At 40.4% G+C, this 25,085-nt stretch overlaps 1 protein-coding gene across 3 annotated transcripts in view; it reads left to right on the top strand.

Moving 5' to 3' along the window:
• Positions 1-9,399: 9,399 nt before the first annotated feature.
• The window catches only part of LOC127012904 (carbonic anhydrase 3-like), a 49,600-nt gene continuing 33,914 nt past the window's right edge, over positions 9,400-25,085 (top strand). Inside the window, exons 1-7 of one of the 3 annotated variants that reach the window (XM_050891347.1) lie at positions 9,400-9,463; positions 9,538-9,735; positions 12,938-13,056; positions 15,009-15,101; positions 16,987-17,052; positions 19,671-19,826; positions 21,038-23,359. In XM_050891347.1, coding sequence (XP_050747304.1) covers positions 9,427-9,463; positions 9,538-9,735; positions 12,938-13,056; positions 15,009-15,101; positions 16,987-17,052; positions 19,671-19,826; positions 21,038-21,157 — 789 coding nt within the window. In that variant the 5' untranslated portion in view covers positions 9,400-9,426 and the 3' untranslated portion in view covers positions 21,158-23,359. Of the gene's footprint in view, positions 9,464-9,537; positions 9,736-12,937; positions 13,057-15,008; positions 15,102-16,986; positions 17,053-19,670; positions 19,827-21,037; positions 23,360-25,085 lie in introns of those variants that run through there. The other 2 variants (XM_050891349.1, XM_050891348.1) reach the window with 2 other exon arrangements.

Below are 25,085 nucleotides of genomic sequence, written 5' to 3'. Positions count from 1 at the left end.
CATAACTCTGCAAGAAAATAATGAAATAGTTTGGTGATGCTGTGCAGCGCGGACACCCAGAACAGATCAAATTTCCCCCGTTCAGCAAAGGTGTTCCTGTAACAAGTAGGTAGCTAACATTTAGCATTTGTGTGGCTGTTAAAAGATTTTGCAGTAATCATATTACTCATCTTTCACACAGTCTTCTGAGATAGTGAGTAGGGTGCCATACTCTCTGCACGATTACAGTAATGTGAACACTCCCTGGTATCACAGGGAGTGATACCCACAGGTCCTCAGAGGACATCAATGTTAGAGACAGGACTAGATTTCATGGCTTCTCATTTCTTGTCATATCCCTTTCACTACAGTTGTGCTGTCCTGGAGGAATTTGCTTTGTGAATAGCTGGGAAATCTTTGCTGCGTCCATGTGGGATGTTTGAGAAATTGGCAGATACTGCTTGGTTATATAAACCTCTAGTATTGACTGGCTTGAGACTTCTTATAGGTATTTCCTGATCTGATTCTTCATTATCATATATTTAATCCTCATTTCTCCATTTCAGCCAAGCATATTTCTTAAAACTAGCCAATAAGGTCTACTAAGGAATTAGGTCAGATTTTGTATCTGGGTTGTGCAGTAGTGAACTGGTGCATCATTCATGTCCTCAGAGAATGCACCTCAGTGTGCATCCTGAACACAAAGGTTTCATTGATCTTAACTCTGAACAAACCAAAAGCATTTCTAAAGTCTACAATGATTGCTAGACTATGTAGAAAGGAGAGTTTCTTGAAATCGCTAGAACGGAGGGAAAGAGAGCAGCCCAGCACCAAGCAAATGTGAAGAATCAAAGAGAATTATTTGTGTTCTCAACCACTTTCTGCAGTCAAAATTGTGTTCTTCTACGATGACAGTGACTAGGATCTGTGCAGTGACAATCTGGGGAGGATATTACAATCACCGCTGCTGGGAGGGCCAAAGTCTGTAGTTCCAGATCGCACATGTGGCTACCAGTGGACAGTGCTTGCATGCTCTGGGTTAGGGGTCCCAAGCTAGGGTAACAAAAAGAGTTTCAGTGTTCACTATTACTGAGCTCTTTATGTGTTGACTATAAGCCGTGACCATTATTGTAGTGGCAGAAGCAGCAAATACCAGAGGGCACCTCTCAATGTCACTCCTTGGTATGATGCTGTTACTGCTTCCAAAAAAGCCTGAAGTGCAGCACAATCCAACAGTAGTCACTGTCTTCATTGCAAGCATGAAGCATAATTTCCTTATTTACCTCTAGCTTATTACATCATGGCCCTTACTAGTCTTCTTTGCAGACAAGTTAGGAAGATGTGGAGTGTTTGTGTCAGAAAATATTCTGTCCTTGTCTAGGAAGAACAGTTCCAAAATGACATAAAGGGTTTACTAATAAAAAAACCTCAATTAAAATATCCAAAAGGTATTACATTGATACTTTTTACTGCTTTTATAGGTAGCACTGAAGCATCCTTAAGGTCAAGAGTCAAGAGCTTAGTTCTGAGAGGGTCTGAGTACTTTGGCTCCATGCTCCAAACGTATTTGTGTACCTCAGCACTGCTGTGGGTATGTGAACAAGGTCACTGAAATGACTACGAGATTTGAATGGCAGAGTTTGATTGGATCACAGAAAATATGTCTAGCATCAATCATCAAAACCAATCATGAAGTCTTGGCATCCATTCAGGAGAAAAAAGAGGAGTTTTTTTTTCCAAAATACATAACGTAAAGAGGCATTGAGCAACCAACACATTTGTAGAGAAGGGAGAGTAGCACCACAGAAAAAGTTAAAGAAATTTGAAGAAAGAGACTGAGGAACAGAAAGACACAGAAAGGTAGGAATGGAGGGAGAGAAACTAGCAAAATCTTTTGTGCTGGACAGACCACTGTACTGAGTCATGCTGAACTGTCAGACCAACAGCATTTCAGTTAGTTGTACTGGCAACTTTAAAGAGCAGATGTGTTGTAGAATCCATAGCCCAAGCTTGTAAGTGGTCATGCTAGAGAAAGCTGAGGAGCAGCTAGACACAGAGGAGCCCATGGAGATGCATCAGTATAAATTCATAGAAATGAGACTTAGAATGCAGAGGATGGAATCCCAGTATTTTGTCCATAAGACTGTAACATACTACCAACTGCAAAATGACGTACTGCTCTATTACTGTATTCTCAGGCAGATTTTTAAAGATTGGATCTTAGCATCACTGCATATCATTCTTTTAGTCTGCTTCATTCTTTTAGTCTGCTTCTGTGGGGTTTGTTAAAAAAACCGCTTTTGATATATTGCTAATTTCTTAAACTGTTCTTCTGAGAAGAACATTGACACTTCCAGCCAATATTGTTTCTCAGTTACTGAAGGCTTTTTATTACTTATTTTTTCCTCTCTTCTGGTAATACCTGCTCTTCAATATGTGTTGCTGAAATTTGTGTGTTTGACAAGTATGGGGTTCCTTATACTGACTCCTTTTTAATTACATACTCCTTACACTTGCTATACACATACTGTTTATACTTCCACACATCAAGTTATCTTTTAATGACCTACAGATGATGCTTTCGAAGTTTTTTTGTGGTCTCTGAGAGAAATCTTGACTCCCTTAAAGTGAAGGGAAGCACAGGTGTTGATAGAAATGGGATGCTATGGTCTGACCTTTCGAAGTGCACAAATGGTATGGATTCATAAGGAGTGACTTTCTCAGGGCTGTGGGAGACAAGCATCTCAAAGGATTTCTGGAAGATGATTAAGAGCTGAAAACTCCACTGCCTGCAGAGGGCATATTTCAAGGGCTGGAAACACATCTGATGATTTCTTACAAAATTCTCTTTTAGGAGGATGTGTCTCACTGGAAAATATGTATGAAGTATTTCTGATTTGCTGCATCGTTAACTATGTGACATATATCATTGAGATGTCTTTTGTAAAACTCTTATGAATTTCTCCAGCCTCATTTTAGCATTTCTGTGGTCTGGTTAGGACTGTTCCCAGGTAGATGTTACTGCCAGAGTATCGCGCAAGATGAAGGTCATACATAAAACTCTACCTTGATATAGAAGAGTTGCCAATCTGCTGGAATTTCCAAACAGACACGTCCAGACCTTATAAAAGCAAACAGTATAGGTCAGATTCTCATACTTGGATTATTTCAAGTCAGACTGTGCCAGTGTGTATAAAAGTAGACAGCCCAGCTCAGATTTGGATTTCAGTGTGAGTGCCATACAAGCAAATCCTATGGGAAAAAGAGAAGAGTCATCTTCCTGCAGAGTTTATCATTTTAGTTTTTCAGATCTGGAAGACGTGTCTTAAACAGGCAGTATATTTTTGTTGTATCAGGCCTGTATGTGATATTTAATAAATTTACTTTTTTTTTTTTTTTTGCCACTGATAGTCTTTTAAGTCTATGCTCATTTTAATAGATTGCCACAAGGAAAACTTGTTCACCTTTCAGTTCCTTTTGCTAAATGTGAAGTCTGGCTTGTTGTTTCCGTGTTTATTGTATATCTCATGGACTAAATATTAAGTTCTGCAAATGGTAATGTAGGTTCTGAGCCACAACAGGAGAATGATGGGATTTTGAAAGCAAGGTCCCAAAGTCCGAACTGCAGACTGCTGAGTTATATGCCTTCTGAAATGGAAAGATGCATTAGAAGTCTGCCTGACATTTGTCTAGATTAACTAGATGTGCTACATTCTGCTTTTCATCAAATAAAGTAAATGTAGCTAAAGAACTCATCGTGTATAAAAACAACAAAATTGACCCAATATACTTCTCATTTTCCTTTGGCAGATCTTCCAACATAGATCTGGCCGTGAATGGGGGTTTCCATTCATGCCTACAATGTTTTCCATAGCATGGCATCTCAGTGAAGTGGAAGGCATATGACAATTTGGCTTTTTGGCTATGGCATGCCACCGTGGCATCCCTCAATCAAAAGCACTGAGTGACATGCCTTTCTTGCACTGCCTGGCATGCAATGTGCAATATGTCAAAAAACATTGCTGCGCCTTCCATATTGTGTATTATCAGATTCCTTTCTGTTGTATTGTTTTCTTCCACAAGCTATTAAATATAGTGGAAGATATTTTATATTTAGATTGGCCACAGGCACTGAGTAAATGCTTTTGCTCATTTAACAGTGTGCTCATTGTGGGCACGTTCTGTGCTCTGGTAAAGCCCCTTGCATGAAATCACCCATGGGAAATAGCCCTCAGCATGGTGGAACCTGGAGAACTTAGCTTCGAGCAGGGGAATTCTTGAATTACATCCTGCTGGCATATTTACTTCTGTGTGTCCCCTTACAGTCAGCCATTCCTAGCTGTCATGCTGGCCCCTGGAGACTGCTGGAAATTGGCATGCTGAGGTGGAGCAGCACTTTGGTTGTTGTAGTTATGTCAAGGTATTGGCCAAGCCAAGAGCCCAAAGCTGCGGTAAGTCACTTTTCCATGCATCATTCTTCTGTACGTGCTTTGTGTGCTCTGGGTAAAGCCATGGCTGTGAGCCATTTTCCAGACTTCGCTTATTCCTGCTTTCCATTCTCAAAGAAAGTGTCTATGATTTCAGGTAAGGTATTTTCGTAAGCAAGATGAGCATGATTATGCCTTTTGATTGTTTAGCAGAAGCAAATACTGCATCTGAACTGCAAGTCCAACAGATAGTGTCCCATAGCTACAGCATGTTAATCAGTACTGGTCCCTCTGTTTTGATCTTTCATTTAGGTGACAAACATACAAAACCCTCTTTTGGATGAAGAGTAGCTTATTGGTTAGGGTCGTGGTTTAACCCCAGCCAGCAACTAAGCACCACGCAGCCGCTCGCTCGCTCCCCCCACCCAGTGGGATGGGGGAAGAGAATCGGAAAAAAAACCTCGTGGGTTGAGATAGAGACAGTTTAATAGGACAGAAAGGAATGAAAAATAATGATAATGATAATAATAATGATAATAATAATATGACAATAGTAAGACTAAAAGAATTAGACTATACAAAGCAAGTGATGCACAATGCAATTGCTCACCACTCGCCGACCGATGCCCAGTTAGTTCCCGAGCTGCGATCTGCCCCTCCCAGCCAACTCCCCCAGTTTATATACTGGGCATGATGTCATATGGTATGGAATAGCTCTTTGGCCAGTTTGGGTCAGCTGTCCTGGCTGTGTCCCCTCCCAGCTTCTTGTGCCCCTCCAGCCTTCTTGCTGGCTGGGCATGAGAAGCTGAAAAATCCTTGACTTAGTATAAACACTGCTTAGCAACAACTAAAAACTTCAGTGTGTTATCAATGTTATTTTCCTACTAAATCCAAAACACAGCAGTATACCAGCTACTAGGAAGAAAATTAACTCTGTCCTAGCCAAAACCAGGACAGTTAGGTATCCAACAGGACCACTATGTTTTATTTATTCTGATAAGCTTTTGAAGTAAACTGGTGTCACCAGGTGCCCAGCTGTGATCCTGTGATTGGGTACCAGTTTTTGACAAGAGCCTGTCTGCAATTACTGTGTAAGCTAAAACCTCTCACTTTCGATCTCATTTCATCCCACTGCATTTCTCGTCAGTTACAGGCACGTGTGATGCATGCACGTGTCTACTTTACATGGGTGGTTTTATTACCATAACAGAAGCAGTTTAGCATGAAGATTGCTGATTTATATCCACTGGGATTGGATTATACTACCTTTTGATATTACATTTTTACAGATATAGCAGTGATAGGAAGCTGTCTGGCAGGCATCTTTCAAAGCTGAAACATCAGCTGCATTCTTTAATGACATTACTTTCCATGCTACGTCACTTGCTTTTTACATAAGTCCTTACATTATATGTGTTGTATTGTTGGATCATGCTAAAAGGACAGTCTGAGAGAAGCCAGATTTAGTATTTATTCAGCCTGCACTTCACCTAGCAATCTCCAGTTGACACTCAGATCAAAGATTCTACCTTTAAGGACAAAATCAGAACACTATGAACGATGCACAGCTCTTCTTCTGTGACTAAAATCGCAGATAATGACTTTACTAATACTTTTTAGCCCCAGCCATTAATGATGATGCTGAAATCTGCCATTTGCTTTGGTCAGTTGGTTTCAATTCCCCGCCTTTTATCTTTCCTTCCCTGATTTCTCAGACCTTATCCTTCCCTGATTTCTCAGACCTTATCTTTCTGATTAAACAGATGTCAACTTGCTATGTCTTACAGTGCTACCGAGTATTACTGCACGCAGATATGTTCCTGAGTGAGCGTGACCAGACTAAAGCATAGAGTAAGGAGGGCTGTATTGGATTCCCTGCTGTTTCACAGTCTTCTTGCCTACTCAGAGGTAAACAATTTCAGCCAGAATTTTTTAAAGTGTATAAGAGATGTAGGACGACTTTTATGAAAGACATCCTTAAAAATGTTGTACCTCAATTCTCCACCTGAACAATGGGTGTAATATCATTTCTTTTCAGAAGATATTGCGAAGATGCTTTCATTAGTGGCATACTGCAGTACCATGGGTGAAGATACTGCAGCTAGGCTCGCAGAAATCCTGAGGTTTTTCATGAATGGTATAGGTTGATCTTGTTATACTCTCGCCTTTGCTATTTCAGATGGCTGTTGGCTTTCTAAACATGTCAGAGGTTTAGAAAATAGAAACAAATCACTGCAGTGCAGCTGTGAGTGCACTAGGTAACACTGCTCTTCTTAAATGTTTAAAACCGTGGCCTTTTCTTAGTTATAATGGCTTTTCCATGACAGAAGCATTTACTTCCTAGAGAAAGCGATGTTATGCAAGTTAGATGATAATGAATTTCTGAGCCAATATCAGAAGAAAAGGATAAATGTGAAGGTAGGTCCTAAGGGATGCAAAAATAATTTTATTGTGATTATCTCTTAATGCAGATAAAGCTACTACATTTTCTTTTTGCTCTACCTTTGATGATGAAAGCAGCAGGAAGAGAATACCACCACCACAAAGTCAGTGAGACACTGTGATATGACTCAGTGCCTGGGGCTGACTCCAAGTAGCTACGCTGTTGATCCTAGCATTTGTCACTTACGCGTAAGTCAGTGCCTAGAAGCCGCAACGTGCAGAAGCTGACAAAGAGCTGCTCCTCTGGGTGCAACAGGACCAGCTCACTGGAAAGCTAAAATATGAAGACTTTTGAGGTAGGTATGGGTCTCCTTAATAGAGAAGATTGTGTGAATTCTCACGTAGAGCGATGGATTGAAATACTCGTGAAAGAACTGACTTGCACCTTTTTCTGTGTAATACAAATCACATCCTTTACCTCCATAAATGGCTCCAATAAGCATTCCTTGTATATACGAAGTTGATTAAAAGTCTCTCTGAGCCTTCAATAAACAAGCCCACTAAAGCTGTCTGTTTATACAGACAGAAGATGAGCTGCTCCAATTAGAATTTCATGAACACACAAATGTTTCTCTCTAGGAAGATGAGGTAGAAACCATTTCAAAAGGATTAATGTCTAAGCTTTCTGAATTAAAATTGCAACAGGTGTCAATTTTACATGCCTGTCCTTGCAACAAATGTGACATTATCCATTTGATTGATGACAGAGTAAAAGATTGTATTTTCTTTTGTTTCAGAGCTCTCTTTTGAAAGTGAAAAGATGTCATTTTCCATACCATTGTACCTAAATCACCTCCTAGTATTTTCTTAATTGAATACTGCCTAAGGAAGATATGAGGAACTACATTTTTTGAAGGACACTTTGATAACGAGCACATCTTTTTATCTTTAAAGATGGTAAGCGGAATGCCTCATGATATTGTGTAAGTTGCTAAGGTTTAGTGAGTTTCAATCTGACATATCTTCTCTACGTAAAGATACTATATACATCTCTATATAAGTCTTCTCAGATGCAGATTCCTATGTGAGAGATCTTGTCCTACCTTTCTCTCAAAGGGGGGATGTTTACTTATGATTAACCTCAGAGCAAGAAGAATTTACTAAACAAGTTTAAAGAACTCATTGTAGTTACCCTAAACAAAGTCCATATTTAGTTATTTATTAGCTTAGCTATATAGGTAAGCTAGAAGGGGAACCTTTATCTTCCAGCTGGTTTTGGGACATGAAATACGACCAAATTAATCTTAGGCTCTGTATATTGCAGCTTCTCAACCTTTTCCCTGTACCACACCAATACAAAAGGTTTACAGCCTCTCAAAGCCACAGATTTATTTCCATGCTACTTTCCAGTGCTAATGGGTACAAGGAGCATTTGAGCAAGTTCTCTGCAACTATGTTGGAAATCTCCATGGTTCGCGATGCTTCTTGGATGACTCCCAAATATTTAGCTTGGGATATTATTTAGCTCGAGGTATGTAGTTTGAGGTAGTATTTAGCTCGAGGTAGATACAGTTGCAGCAGTGATAACATGGACTGACAAAGCCAAGGGAGACTGCAGTGAAGCTGGCATTTGAAAGAAAAGCTTTGAGTATTCAACATAGATATAGAGACAAAGCCAACTAACACAACCATACCGATCACTAACTCTCCATCATCTGAAAAGCAGCTGTTTTCCTGACCGAAATACCGACTGCTAAGTTGCCTAACATGAGAAACACATTTGGTGTAAAGCTCCCTGCACAAAGGAGAATCAACTGGAAAACGTCAAACCCGAATTTGACCAAACAGCCAGGAATGGCCCCATTTGGGGCTGGCAGAGGCTAGCTTTGCGTAACGGCATGGTTTTGCAGGCTATGAGATATCCTTTCAGGCAGATACAGTGTCTTTCGGAGGTGTTAAACGGGAGTATTTGTGAGGGCAGTGAAGCCAGAGCTCTGAAGCCAGCTTGCCCTGGGAGTTGGCTCAAAATCATCCGGGAGGACTTCATGTCCGCGACACCGCCTGCAAACAGGGGAAAGCCGTGCAGGCCGGGCCGGGCCGGGGTATTGCGTTCCCTTCTGGCTGGCTCCCCGTGTTTGTGCAGCAGTTTAGCTCTCCACACAGCCGCTCCTCCACCCAAGCCTGGCTCCACGTCCCTCCGTGGGGGCTGCGGGGCGCTCCCGCCATTTCTGCCGCAGGTTCAGCACCAGCACCTGCCCGCCCGCTCTCCTCGGGCCCTCGGGGCGGCGCAGCCCCCTCTTTCCCACTCCCGGGACGGGGCGGGCTGAGGCGTGCCCTGCGGGAGGGGCACGAAGGCAGCCGCTGGGTCCCGCCGGCATCCCTCTGCCTCGTCCGAGGGGAAGAAAATGGCTCTCCCCGCCCCCGCGGCTCCCCACCGCCCCCCACCCCTGCCCGCCTCGCAGCCTCCCGCCGCCGCCCTCCCCCTGCCCACCCCTCAGGGGAGGACGCGAAGCCGCGGCGGTCTATAAAAAGCCCCCCGGGGCGGGAGGGAAGGAGGGAGAGAAGGAGGGAGGGAGGAGGCCACCGCGCCGCCAGAGCCTTAGCGGAGGGTGAGGGACGGGGCGCGGGCAGCGACACCATGGCCCAGTTCGTGTGGGGCTACGACACCGACAACGGTGAGTGGGGCCGCGGGGCCGCCGGGCGGGCCGGGGCTGAGCCGGGGCGACATTTGCTTGCCTTTCCCCCCCAGGACCCGAGCGCTGGCATGAAAACTACCCCATGGCCAAGGGAGACAAGCAGTCGCCCATTGAGATCAACAGCAAAGATGTGCGGCACGACAGTTCTCTCGCCGCTTGGCACGCCAGTTACGATCCCGGGGCAGCGAAAACCATCCTGAACAATGGGCGCACCTGCCGAGTCGTCTTCGATGACACTTTTGATCGATCAGGTCGGTTTTTGGTTCGGCTTTTGAGGGTTGTTAGGAATTGAGATTTGCAAAGCGCTGGGAATCAAAACGCATCCCGTGGTACCTGGCCTACGGAGGCTGGCAGAGAAAAGTCATTTGGGTACGTAAAAAAGGTGCTCCTGGAGTTTATTCTGGTGGATCCAGCAATGTTTAGGTCCACCTAGGACCCACATAGGTGGGACAGGGAGGCTGTAGCTGCAGGGGCACCCCTGAAATACAGACTCAGCTGGAAGGTGGACTTCTCCCCAAGTCACCTCCTTCAGCGCTGACACCGCATCCTCAGGTTTTGTGTCAGGGGAGAGAGTGTCATCCAGGGGGTTTTAGTGCGTGCTCTGAGGCACTTCGTAAACACAAAACTCGTGTGTTTCCACCGACTGTGATCTTGATTTCTTCTGTTTGTATGGGAAATCTTAAGAGCCTCGACAGCCTGAAAAAGCTATGAAAATAGCATTTATGAAAATAGCATTTCATAGCTTATGGAAATCTATGAAATGGCTTTGTTATTTAAGTGAGAGAGAGCAGTCTCTAATCGCTAAGTTAAATTGTTCAAAACTTGATTCCAGAGCTCTGTCAGTGCGTAGCTCTGAATACAGACAGGCAACAACAGTCAAAATGAATAATAAATTCACAATACCGTATAATGCAGACATCTCAAGAGCATGCAATACTGATCAGTCCTTTATCAAGAACAAAGCAATCTAATTAATGGAAAACAGAGTTGCTTTCCATTGTATTTTTCTGCATCTGCTTTGATGGCGTTTGCATTGGGATTTTGTTCTTAGTAAGCTATATAATTAATGAAATATATCTGCAGTACATTGAAAGATCACCATCTCTCTAGTTTATCTTGATGAGCTCATTGTTTCCTTGGACTCCTTTATTTACCATTACAGCTACCTGTTGTTGTTCCACATCTCACAGATGCAATCTAAACTATTTAGGACAGGGACCATCTCTTTGTTATGTATTTGTGTGGTGCTTTAGTATTTATTACTGCAGTTTCTACACAGTGGCCTCAGCCAAACCATAAATTGCACTTTTATTATAACATGGAATGCTCTTCCACAAACACTGCATAAAATCAATGCCATGACTCAAAGTGTAGGAAGTAAATTGATTATGAACCTTTTCACATGGTGGTTCTGCTCTGTCTTTGCAGCTTCCTAAAGGCTGACATGTTTATACAGAGGCTGCTCAAGAACATGTGTGCCCAGGGAACTGTATTGGAGAAAGACCCTGATTTGGCCAAGCAGAGTGCAGCCCTTGGTGCAGCCCTTCCTCTGAATCATCTTCCCTCTGTTACCTCCCTGGCTCTCCCCTCCCCATCATCCCTGTTGTTCCCCTGGACACCCAGTGTATACATTCACTCCTTGCTGCTGTTACTAACTTTCTGCAGGCTGCTGGACAGTAGTTTAGGGCTCAAGCCTTTCACAGGGATGTGTCTGATGATTGGCATCAAATACAACGTTTGACAGCTCTGAAAAACCACATGAGAAGGCATTTCATAAGCATTACCTTCATTTGTTGGCTTCTGTGGTGGCAGCAGCTGAGGATAAGTAGTAGTCACAGATCCGATTTTAACTGGAAGAAGAAATCTAGCTTGAAGATAGCCTTTTTTTGATCTAATCACATGGAAAATTTTGAATGTTAAAAAGATTTATTTTTATGCTAGAGAGATCTGCATACCATTACGAAGTGCTGTTTCCACATGCTTCACAGTATTTGAGCTCTGGAAAAGGCCACTTGTAAGAAACGACTGCTAGATGAGTTTCCAACTCTGATATTGACTTAGCTTGTAGATGTAGATAGATCACATAAATTCAGCTCCTGAAAGTTCCTGCCTCCCATTGATTCCAGTGTGAAATGGCAAGCAAATACTTGTGAGGATTTGGGCCTTAGAGTCTATGCCTTATTTTTCCTATATTGAAAAGTGAAACAATAATAATAATGATAATAATAATAACTATTATTATTATGTGACATTGCATTTTCCATTGAAGGCTTCTACAGAAGGCTTACTCAATACTGTATTGATTTAGTTATGATAATTTATGTATGAGCAAACTCAAAAAATAAGAGGAACTGCATGCCTAAAACTCAACACAGTGCTTTGTTTCTGCCCCCTCAATGGCTGTGACACCTACCAACTAAAAAGAGAAACTGCAAAGTTAAACCTCTTGCTCTGTGTAGGTATTCCAACACATGTGATATCAAGAATTAATTTGAGACCATTGGGCACAAGAGGATTTAAATATTATTTCAATGTTAACTTTGAACTTCAAAGCTATTGGTAGAAGTTCAAACTTGAATGCTATTTAAACGAGGTCTTCTGGCAGTGCAGTTGTGAACTGCATTATCAGCTTTCTGTGTAAGGAAAGACGTCTCATTCCTGCCTTAGGTAATGAATGAAAAATGTATTTGAGAGCTTATCCTCTAAGCAGTCCCTGTTCAAAAGAATCCCCAAACTGAAAGAGCAGGTGTGATATTTTGACAGTCAGAATTGATGTAAACTGTCAGACTGATGCATGGTCAGCATAATTTGGCTAACATCAGAACGTTAGAAATAATAGCTTCTTAGTTTGTTTCATTGGTGGCAATGTTAAATGTGGACTATAGCTTTTGCTTGCTCAAGAACACTTTTCTAACTCATTTGACCTAAACTCTCTTCTCCTCCCTCACTTTCAAGAAATAGATTTTTTTGTTTTTAGAAGCAGCAAACTGCTGAAACCACTGTTTAGTTGTCTGAACTGTAAAAGGTATGCCAGTCATGGACTAGAGGTACACTTCAAAGCACTTTTGGGTTAATTTCACAGTCCAGTCCCCAGCCATTTCACAGCAGACCATTTTCTTGACAAGAATAGGCTGTGAATACCTTCCTTCTCTCTCCGCATCAGGAACTATAGTGTGTCCACTTGCTGAGAGAAAAGGGGCTTGTTGGGCTTCTGGGGTTTGATTCTGTGCTTGACTCACAGCAGCTGCCACAGTTTTCACATCAAACAGGACTCTTCCTGAGTGATAACAGAATTCAGCCCCAATCTTGTAAACTGGTGAGTGTTGTTACCCCCGCTGCAATCAGCTGGATTTACAAGAGGTACTCCACACTTTTAAAAGCACGGGTCCCTGTTCAGTAAATGTGTATGTCAGCGTTTTGTAGGCTAGTGTTGATGTAGATTATCAATTGCAGTGCTGAGAGGTGGGCCGCTCACGGGAGCCTACAGGCTGCGTCAGCTTCACTTGCATTGGGGTTCCTCGGATGACCATGGCTCTGAGCATGTTATAGATGGGGTGAAATATGCAGCAGAGGTAGGACCTATTTTTAATAGTAGTTTTCAGTACTAACTGGAATTTGACTGACTGTGCATCTGAATAGATTAACCATTCTCCCTTTTGCAAGTATTCATCTATGTTTTTTTCTCTAAAATCTGTCTATGAAACTTGTGAATATTCATCAGTGAGCAGTGGGATAAGTTGCATCTGCCAACAAATGTATCTTTGCAAGTATATACTAACATGGAATTTGCTTCTTCAAGCAAGAGTTTTTGCTGGTATTTTAGAATGTTTTAAAAATATTTGAGACAAAGTGATCTGTTATTTCCAAATTGGAAGATCTGTTTTCTGCTGGTGTTTTTTGGCTTTTAGCTGTTTCTGGTATAGCTTGAATTACTAAGTTAGTTTCAGAAAGCATTACTAATGAATAGAAGAACTTGCTAAAAGCAGATTTGATAAACTGACATTCAAAATTAGATCCACCTTAAAACTGATTCAGAGTCATAAAGAGTATCTTCTAGTTTCTGAATATCTGTGCTTTAAAATCTCTGTGTTTATTTTTGGGAACTGTAGTAAACAGATGTTTGGAGGTTTGTTTTGATGTAAACTACTGCACTATTGTTGTCCAAATGTGCTAAAATTAATGGCTGCTCTAGGCCATGCAGACTTCTTCAGGTAATAAATGTAAGAGAATTCACTATTCATGCTAGTGAATTACTAGCAAATATTACCTCCTTCCTCCATCTTATTTGAGAATAGGCTCAAAATGTATGCCTACACCCACAAAAAGTCCGCAGTAGTGTTTTCCTGCTTCCCACCTATACCCTCAAGGTGCAGAGCTTACAGGGGCTCTGCCCACCTATCATAGGAGAAAATTCGGGCAGATATTTTGCAGGGTCAGTCTGCACAAACATTGCAGAGATGACTGTGGGTGATTGTTTTTTTTTTTTTCCCCATTCCTTAGCCACAGCCAAACTCTGTTAGCGTTCTACTTTCTGTGGCCGACTAAACAGACAAATTCTGCTTCCTCAAGCTATTTCTTGGTTAGTTCAAGCACAGACTTTTTACTTTGCTTTTGTTCCCAGTACTCAGATATTTATTGACAGGAGAAGAAAGCCTGGAATATATGAAATTTTGCTAGAATGCAACCAAAGGTATATGGCTGCTCCACCTTTATCCTTAGCAATGATATCCTTATCCTCAAGAGAAAAGAAACAGAGAGCAATACATTAATTTATATTCAGGGCAAATTATTTTGTTGCTATTGTAAGTAATTGTTACTATGCTTAAAAAAAACAGTTAAAAATTTGCATTCAAAATACGCACCAGACTCCTATTGGTTTTTTTGTATGGCACTATGTTTCAAACACTACTTATTTTGAGATTCCACACTGCTGGTTGCAGCATTTCTAGCTGTATGCAGGAGCCAGAGATTTTCTGGAAGGAGATGTAAAAACTTGAAATATATCCTGAAAATATAGCATTGTTGAAAGTAGAAATGACAAAGAAATGTCAGGTTACTATCTCCACTCCTTTGCAGTACAATGTGCCAAGAGTAGTAAGAGATAGAAAACAATAACAGTATAAATCCTTGAGCTGTTATCTGCATAACATGAAGATCTAAAAATCTACTTGAGATGAAGTGCATGTCAGTAGGTGTTTTATGCACTGCATGTGTGCATGTCACGTGCTTGGGTTAAACTGTTTATAGTTGAATTGTCTGATTAATTTTTAAATGTATTGTGTGGTAAACTCCATTTTCTTTCTTTTGTGCTTCAATTAAATGCAAAGTGATGCTTTATAGAAAGTGTGAGCATATGGAAGCATGGGAACAGGAATAGGAAATACTTATGTATAGTTTTCTTTTTCATGTCCATTCCTTTACTTATTGTGTACTGGAAACTGTTCTTAATTTAATGTAAAAGCTTGTAAGATTGCACTGTTGGCAATGTCTTGCATTTATAACTGAGGTTTCATTGATTTTTTAGTTACATATGGTGCACTGGAATCCAAAACATGGTAATTTTGCTGGAGCTTTGAAACAACCTGATGGTGTGGCTGTTGTGGGCATTTTTCTGAAAGTAAGTGGCAAATATTCAGTCTTTATGATTTTCTGTATTTTTCATCTTTCTATAGTGCCAGGGAAAAAAGTTCCCATCGTTTTTTCCTGCACTGTATCATTTTACAGGAAAGCATTCAAAGCGATGCACAGACTGAAGTCACATATGTCCTTGAGCCCTCCAGATTCCATGCACTAACCCGTTCAGAGCCGACTTCTGACACCATTCGTGACACCAGTGGCACATATCATGGGTGGTATTGAACAAGAGACACACAACTTCAAGCCTGGGACACTTGCTAACTTTGTCCCTGGTAGCTGACCAGCTCTTTGCTGTGGTGTGTACTGAGTGAGGAGGACAGTCTGCATAGGAAGAGTGTTTCCTCCTGCCCTTTGTCTGCTAGCAGGTATTGTATCTGCCTGTCAGCAAGGTTATGTTGACTGATTCCCTTCCTTGGTCTCTTGCTGATCCCCCCTTAAGCTGGGAATCAAAAAGAGTTCAATGAACCTGCTCCAAAAAGAAAGAATTGATGATAAAAGAAGTTCACTGAACATTTTAACCTTGAAATACAGCAGCTTCATAACAAAATACTGACATTTTCCAATTGATTTTTTTATAAACTGAACAGAAAGAAAGCAATCCTAGTATCAAATCTGCATGTGGTCTAGGACACTGAGAAACACTAACAGGCAGACAATCTAATAGTGATAAATTATGCAAACTTCAGCTATGTGGCTGTCATTTTACCTGCAGGTGGGCATTTCAGCTTGAACACAGCATCAGAGAATAGCTGGGAGAGCAAAAGCTCTCCTTTTATTGTTTTATCACTAGTAAGCTGCATTTGTACAAGTAATAGCAAGTGGATGTAATTAATTTTGCCACAGTGTCCCTGGACAGGCTAGATCCAATGTTATTTTAATTCTGTTATACTGTGAGCCAGCCTGACCTTTGTTCTTGTGGTTTAAACTGAAGGTCAGCACCTGTCCAGATTCTCCCCTGTGACTATGTCATCAATTATTCTTCCTTTGTCATTTCTTTTGGTCTATTTTAGGCTAAAGCTTTATCTTGTAAAACACAACTTACAAAGTATAACATTGTGTTCCTATTAACCGTGCTAAGGTCAGCTAAAAGGTCTAGAAGAGTAAGTAGTATCACTATATCTTGTCTGGCCTCTTTCTTTCCCTGTTTCCTTCTTGCTCTTCGGTGTAGGAGCCATTGTTTTGCTCTTGGTTTGTCATGTTCGATAACTGGGTTTTTGGTTATTGCTAAAACAGAGACTGAATTATCTCCTGCAGAATTGAATTTAATCTATTTTGGAACAAGACATGGCAATAACAGCATGTCTTATGCATGCTATCTTTACTCTTCTGGGATGCAGAGCCATGTCAAAGCTTTTGGAGGTACTGAACGTCATGAACACAAGCAATAAAGTGACCTCATAGCTTGAGGAGGTCATGACATGAATCTCATCATACGTCTTACATCAAGTCTGATCGAACTGCATATGTACTGCAGAATGTTTGAAGTGTCTGCAGGAATTCCAGCTCTTCAGACTATCAACACTTTGCTGGGTGCTTATACGTCTCACAGTGGTTGTGGGTTGCTTTCAAACCAGGAGCCAAGGGCTAGGCCCTGGAGGGTGTAGATGACACTGTCTGAGTGCGCAGTTTCTTCCTCACACAGTGGGAGATGCCTTATAGAGTCTTTCAATGCATTTTTTAATTGCAAAGCCAGTTACTTGAGTCTGCTATTCCGGATGTTCTTTTAACACACACAATTTTGTGTCAGTCTGTACCGGATGCTCTGAGAGTACTGCTGCCTAACTTGACAGATGGGATGTACTGAATTTCTTTCAAATACTGTGGAACATGATGAGAAAATACAGTACTTGTGCTTTGCATTACAGGTTGGAAAAACTCCCAAACCAGAGATGAAGAGAATTCTTGAAGAAATTGATAACATTAAGACCAAGGTATCAAAACAATTTTTGTGATATAATGTAGTTGAAAAGCAGCAGAAGCAGAAATCAGAAGTTCAGATTCACTCTTTTTGGCATCATTCTGATACCTAACAGTAGCACCAGAGGTGATGTATTAGACTGTGGAGCAGGACACTTTCTTTTACTTAAGTAAACATATAACTCCTCACTTCTGTAGGTATTCTTGTTGTAGAGGATTTTGTATCAATCCTTGCATGCACAGTTGATAGTCTTATTGATATTGCTCTGTAAAAATATACTAGTGTGCAAATATCAAGAAGAAATGAAAAGCTTTTTTTGAATTTGAGGACAGCAGTGGCCAAAACAAATGCATATAATTGAGTCAGAAATTTAGTTAGCCTGAAATGAGAAGAAACTAGTAGGAACGATGGAGCAAGCTCCCAGTCAGTGAAAGGGAGATTAAAAACTTTATTAGTTTTAAGATGGAACTGAATTAATTTATGAAAGGGATTACATGGTACAGTTTCTGCACCAGTCCTAGGTTCTGTCTTCCTATGATGCTAGCACAAATAGCATTGCAAACCTATTCTAAACTGTTTTCCTGTTTAATTAATGGTCTGAGGACCAAAGTCCATACCTATTGCATAGATACAACTGCAGAAGGGAGTTCTTTGCAGAGAATTGTGATACTGCATCTGTTGTTATTTAACATTATTATTTAACATAAACCTAACCTCTAGGTATACTTCAGCAATTCTACGTCATGATAAGCTTTATGATTCTAATGATGCTAAAAGAAAAGTCCTTTTTTTATGTGACATTGAACATACCACCAGATCACCAAGACTGAATTTTACAAATTTTGTAAGCATTTTCTTCCAAATTTAGCAGAATTTCTTGCATTTAACTTATGTATATATGTACTGCCATTGATGTGCAGGTCTGAGCCTGAAATCTGTTCTTTCCTCACTCAGAGTCATATTAATTTTATTTTTCAACCTTTTCTTAGTCTTCAGATACAATTCAGTTCTTTCTGCTGAGGGAACTGAAGGTCATTTTTTTTGCCCTACCCATTGCTCCCCCTGCTGTGTCAATGATATCTGTCTTGATACAGATTCAGCTTTCTCTCACAATCCCTATTTGAGGAGGTCATGACATGAATCTCGTCATACGTCTTACATCAAGTCTGATCAGACTGATCATTTTTTGGCCATTTACATGCAGAAGAGCTTTGCCACAGTTAATAAAAAGTTGATCAATCACCCTATGAAACACTGTGTCATACAATGATGACAAGATGGCAGTGATATCCACTCCATTACATTTTATCTGAGACTGTCTAACTGGAGATTTTATGACTTCTAACAGCAAAAATATGGAAGTCTGATTTCCTACATACAGATATTCTCTGTAGTGGTTCTGGAAAAAGCAACAGTTGAAGAAAAGCAGAGAAAGATAGGTGCATATGCAAACAACCACATCTTGTATTTTATCTCTTATACTTATTTTCTTTCCTGTCATCACATACATTTTACCAAGATTACTTATTTTTCAGGAAAGTTTAATGGATGGTATCATCAGTGTATTTATTGCACATGCAGTTTCAATTGCTATGATGCATTACAGGCAGAGGAGTTTCTTGGACACTACTGTATTTACTGCAAAAGCACAATTTTGGTTGTGAAGTTATTTGCAAACTCATACTGAACTTACAGAATAATTTTGTCAGGAAGATACATTTGGAGTCTTGATGTTATTCTTTCTACCCATATTTTGTGCAAGGATGTGTGGAAAAGATTTCAGCTCCTCCCATTGCACTTTGTAGGGTAATACTCTGTTCCCATCTAGAGAAGTTTCTCCATGATAGGAGAAGGAATTAGGAATAATAGATTTTGCTTTCCAGAACTGCATCCTAAATACCAGTAGAGAACTGAACTTTCTTGTTTAGTTCTTGTCGCCCTGCGAGGACAAGGAAGTCTCATCACAGTCCTGTGGAGCTATTCTCTTGAGTATTCTATTTGGTGTAAAAAAAAAAACTTCTCAAGAAATGTTGTCTGATGTCTGCTGTTCTCACTTGTCTGGTGATAATCACCTTTAGTTGTAAGACATTCAGGATCCAGTACTCTTCCAGGAAATATTTTAATTTTTTACATTAAGTATAATAGTGCCAACAAAAAAGATTGAGAGTGTCACCATGACAATGTAATTAGAGCACAGTTTTGGGAGGAGAGAGATGCAGATTTAAATTACTTCAGATAGAGAAGACTGTAACGAATCTGGGATAAATGCCTGACCACTGTTCTATGGGATAAAAAGTGTACCAGTACCTGTACTGCCACAGCCTTTAACTTTTATCCCAAGTGACCCAAAATAAAACAAAATTTTGATAATTCCAGAATAGAAAAATGTAACAATGAATTTGCTTTGGTCCCACACAATTCAGTTTGTAATTTCTTTTAATTTATTAGTGGAATCAAAATGTCAGTTATTATTAATTGCAGGGCAAATGCTTGACAGGAAGAAAAAGGAGATTGATCTCTTGCATGAATCTTGATATTTAATTACTTCCTTTATAATAACATAGATACTGATGTCTTTTAAGATGCATATCCCTAGAGTTACTGCAGAGAATTATTTTTTGTTTCTCTAAGGGGAAAGAGGCTCCTTTTCAGCACTTTGATCCTTCAATTCTTTTCCCCAAATCTCGGGACTACTGGACCTACCATGGTTCATTCACTACCCCCCCCTGTGAGGAGTGCATCACTTGGATTCTCTTGAGGGAGCCGATTGAAGTCAGCTCAGACCAGGTAAACTCCAGCTAGTTCTGCTACTCCTTTACCAGTTCTGAACAGTGTCTGAGTATGTCAGAGTGATGACTTGCAAGCCCTATGTTACCTTGCATTTTTTGATAAGGAAAGCTTTAGCTGAGGACTGTGAGAAATTGCCTGCAGAAGGGACTGTTGCAATGGACTGTAAAACTGACCTTGAGAATCAGGCTGTCTTCCTAGACGCCTCCTGGAATAGCTTCAGCAGGAGTGTTCTTGGGATCCTGAAAACCTGCATAGGCAGAAGTGCCCCCGAGCCACAAAGTTCAGCCGTCACAGCAGTCTCAGTTCATTCTCTGTACTTCAGCATTAAGTGGCAAGTGAGACTAACATTTAGCTCGTTTCCCGGTTTAAGAAGTTGCTGGTACAGATCTTGACTTCCTAAAAGCTGTCAGTGAGAGGGATCAAACTAGCTAGAACCTGCAAACCTGAATGTTAATACAAATTAATGTAGTAATTGTATTCCTATAGCTCAAATGTACATTTACACAGGAAGAGGAATAGAGAGCCAGTCTGGATAAGGTGACCTTCTTTTTAGTTCTTGCATTAAAACTTTTGGTTATTTGTACTATTTTCTGCTTCAGCAGTACAAGTCAGGGTATAGCCTTTTTACTGATTTGGCTGTTTTCAGAACAGAATTATTTTGCATTCTGATGAAAGAGTAACAATTAACAAAGCAACACTGAATTTAAATTAATTTGGAGAACAACGGCTAAGTGCTGAATTCATGATTGAACTTAATAATCCAGTTGGCATACATTTCTCTGCCTTACAGAACAAAATATGAACTTCTGCAGACCAGCTTTTTCTGTCAGACTACCTTGCATACTTAGATGTGCATCCTCCTTCACGGATAGCCATATTTTCACAAGTCACTTGACTGCAGTCCAGCTCCAGCAGAGTCACAAGAGGCCCCTACTCTTTTTCCACATTGTGAGTGTGGGTCAGGGAAGAATCCAAAAGAAGCCCAGGCAAGGGTCAGATGATGCGCTGTTCTGTGGATGAAGAGTGTAAAGATCCACAGAAACAGTGTTAGCTGTTGGGCTGCAGTGATCTCTACCAATAATCTCTACCAGTGTGCTTGTCATTATATAAGAAAATTCCTTTTCTGTCTCAGAGTTTGTTCTAGGCATCAAGGTCCACAGTGCTTCCAGGTGAATTCACATGGACACTTTAATTTTTCTTCCTTGCAGATGGCAAAGCTCCGTAGCCTTTCCAAGAATGGTGAGAACGAACCTGTGAACCCACTGGTTGATAACTGGCGCCCACCTCAGCCTGTGAAGGGCAGGATAGTGAGAGCCTCATTCAAGTGAAGTCTCAAGTCTCACTCTGCTGAACCTGAGTGAGAAAATCCCTGCATCCCAAAGTGTAGTTAGTTTTTGCTGTCTACTGCTTTTCCTATGGATCCAGATCTGTGTTTCTCAGCTTGAAATTCTGAGTGGTAAAACTGAATCTGATTTTGAAAGCAGAAAAAATACTGTATGCAAATACTAACCTTAATAAGGAGATGTGAGATATACGTGATTCTTGACCACAAATGCCTCAGCATTTGTGATAGTGTCACTTCTCTGCCATGTGATCTTGGAAGAAAAATGGGCTCAGTTTCAGTATTTAAAGTGAACTTCAAAGGAAATGTAGTAAAGGCAGAAAAATGAACCAGTAGTTCAGGAAAGCAGAAATAACAGTGGGTCAACAGTACATGAACAGGAGGTAAAATGCCTGCTCCTACAGCATCTCTAGTAGTGATCATCTTCAGATATCCCACCTCCAGTGCGAACATCCAAAGAATAAGTTCCTCTTTAACATACCAGGTTTTTCCTTCCCTCTCTTGTTCATAGTTTGTTATCCAAGATTAGATTAGTATTCTGGGGATACAATCAGGCATACTCAGCTTCTGTATGTGAAGAAGAAAAGATACCTTGCTGTCATTTCAGCATTTGCCGTCTTTGCCATGTCCTGCTGCTGCCCATTGACCTTTTCTTCTTTCACTGCTGCTGTTACTTCACCCATCCAGCTGTAGAGTGCTGCTGGTATCATGTTGCCTTGCATTTAGTATAGCAGCTTTCGTATTGCTGAGGGGGGAAGTGCCTTTCTTCTGCTGCTCTAACTATGTTACTTCCCAGGATGATGGATTTTTAGTTTTGATGCTCTGCCTGTTTTTTTATTTTTGACATCTTAGTCTGCACATTAATGATTTCACCTGTTAGGGATTTTGTTGCATATGGAGAGGGTCTTTGTGGATGACTCATATGTGTCATTTGTCTTCCCCACTACTGAAAAATCCAGGTTAAGTCACCTAAGTGTTTGTTTATTGTGACTCTGTGTAGTTAGAGACTCTAAGTGGAGTCTGTTTAGTTCTGTTACTTTCTGGGGAGACACATCAGCTCGCACATATGATCCAAGCAAGGAATCACTGGCAGACAGAAGCTTCTAAATAGTCTTTCCCTGTCCTTCATCATGTAAACTTTATCATTTCAGCATGCTTCCTAAACAGCGTAAGACAAGTACCATCTAGGCTGAACCCACACGCAGCCTGTGGGAGTAAAGATCTGCTACGTTGTATTCACCATCAGGGTGATTATTCAGTATTGTACATACAGGAGACTGGGTGGTCAAAGGTGGTGCGTAAAGCCTCCTGCAAATGAAGCTTTTGGATTCTCTGTATTCCTCTAACTCATCGGTAGGTAGCAGAGGGCGTTCTCTGGAGATGTTGCCACAAACACCTTCACAGCAACATTTGCAAGGGATATGTCAAAGTCTGTAAAAAGCAGGGTTACAAATGGCTAGAATAGGCATTTCCCAGTTCTCCTTCACTATTTCACTTTTCACCTTTACTAGAAAAATGGTGCTCCAACAGGGAAGTAATGAATGGGCAACATTGGACAAATTCTGCTGTTATTACCAGCACAATTCAGTGAGAATTCAGGAATGAAACTGAGGGCAGAGTTTGATCCTTTGTGTTCATTTAGAAATGTTCAAAGAATTGCTGAATTCCCATTGAGAATTAATATTTCAGTTTACTAGAAGTGTATTTTGCTTAGTATAAACCAGTTTCATTTTAAAAACCGAGTTCATGTCAGCAGAAACTAAAGTATTGATTGAATCCTGTTTACAAATGTTTTGGCATTGGCTTAATCTTATCAGAAGATCAGCTTTTGATATTACGAGTGCAGCACTTGCAACGGTATTGATTTTAAGAGTCTCTTAGATCTTTAAACTCCTGAATCTGTACATCTTCTCAACACATAAAAATTTTTCTACAGAAAGCTCATAAGCAACATTTTTTTCTACTGTACTATGTCTTACATGTAACATTTCTTCTCATATCCATATGCAGTTGATCTTGGTGTTGAGAAAATTTCAACACAACTGAGACAAGAGTTTGAGTCTTTCTACTTAAAAGCCATGGACTGTGATGTTTTAATCTCTTGTTATTGGGGCAATAAACCAAGATTAGTTGCCTGCACTTGAAATAACAGCTTTTGTGTCTTCAGAGAACCAATAAATTGACTTACATAAAATATTGATTTCTGGTTTTATTTCTAATGCTGAGTGATGATTGAAAGTAACAAGAACTTACTAGAAAACATTGCTACTCTTTTCTTTGATACATATGCTTGTAATACAAGGATGGACAGACACTCTAGTAATCGCCTTTTTAGCTGTTGGAGGTTAGTTTAATATCTCATCCTGGTTTCTGTGTATCCAATCAAACAGATCCTCAAAAATATGAGTCATCAGAACAGTATCACTTGTCCTCTGTTTTCAGGTACAAAAAAAGTGTTTATTTCTTGCCTGGACACAAATATTCTCTTACATCTTCCCAAAATTCATACATTCATGTCTGATCTTGAATATCACTAATTTGGATGTGCATTTTAGTTTCTTGCAAGAAGCACATGGATCAGTTAGCTGAAGTGTTACATCATTCAGAAATTTCCTGATTAATTTATACTTTTTAAGTACACAAATTAAACTTGTTCAAGTGAAATATCTTAATTGCCCACAAAATCAGATTCTGAGTGCACTTCACTTTATTTGCCTGTTTCCTCTACTGCTTTTGAAAGGCAGAATAGGCAGAAGTTTATCAACTACTGACATAGTACTTTTTGTTCCAACAGCAAACACATGCTTTGTATGTTGGCACAAAGGAAAATACAGTCCGAAATTTATATTATTCCCTCATGCATTTGCTCTGATTCCATTCTGTCTTAAAACTATTACTACACAAAAGCATTGTCTTGATTTCGGCTGGGACAGAGTTAATTTTCTTCCTAGTAGCTGGTACAGTGCTGTGTTTTGGATTTAGTGTGAGAATAATGTTGATAACACGCTGATGTTTTAGTTGTTGCTAAGTTGCACTTATCCTAAGCCAAGGACTTTTCAGTTTCCCATGCTCTGCCAGCAAGCAGGTGTGCAAGAAGCTGGGAGGGAGCACAGCCGGGGCAGCTGACCCGAACTAGCCAAAGGGGTATTCCATACCATGGAATGTCATGCCCAGTATATAAACAGGGGGGAGCTGGTGGGGAGGGGCGGATCGCTGCTCGGGCATCAGTCAGCGCGTGGTGAGCAATTGCATTGTGCATCACTTGTCTTTTCTTGGGTTTTATTTATCTTTTTTTTTGTTATATTCCTTTTCATTACAATTATTATTATTATAGTAGTAGTAGTAGTAGTAGTAGTATATTTTATTTGACTTTAGTTATTAAACTGTTCTTATCTCAACCCACAAGTTTTACCTTTTTTTTCCGATCGTCCTCCCCACCCCACTGGAAGGGGGGAGGGGGAAGCGGCTGCGTGGTGCTTAGTTGCTGGCTGGGGTTAAACCACGACAAGCATCAACCTCATTGCAAATATGCTTTACACTTTTGTTTTTCTCTTGAAGAATAAAGTGTATGTAGTTTTGTTCCATTGCCTTTCTCACTACATGAATAGTGTAACTTAGTATTGATTACCTTGGTAATGAACTAAGAATATGTTATGTGGACTCTAATCCTGCTGCCTCATCTATCTTAGATGAGAAAAATCTTTTTTTCTCAGAGAGAAAAAAGCCTCTGGGCACTGATAAATTAAAAAAAAAAGTAAAAATTACCCTTATCAGTGTGGTGCACTAAATCCTTGACTACTTTAATGTATATAATGTATATATTAATTTCAGCAGGGCAGGCAAATGATTGAAATTAATTACCACCTACTAAGTTTTGACAGACACTGAAACCCTCCCAGCTTCTCACACCTCAC

Source organism: Gymnogyps californianus, chromosome 2, assembly GCF_018139145.2.
Source record: "Gymnogyps californianus isolate 813 chromosome 2, ASM1813914v2, whole genome shotgun sequence".
Lineage (NCBI taxonomy): Eukaryota > Metazoa > Chordata > Aves > Accipitriformes > Cathartidae > Gymnogyps > Gymnogyps californianus.
Note: the sequence above shows the minus strand (reverse complement) of the source record. Positions and strands in the feature narration are given on the sequence as shown.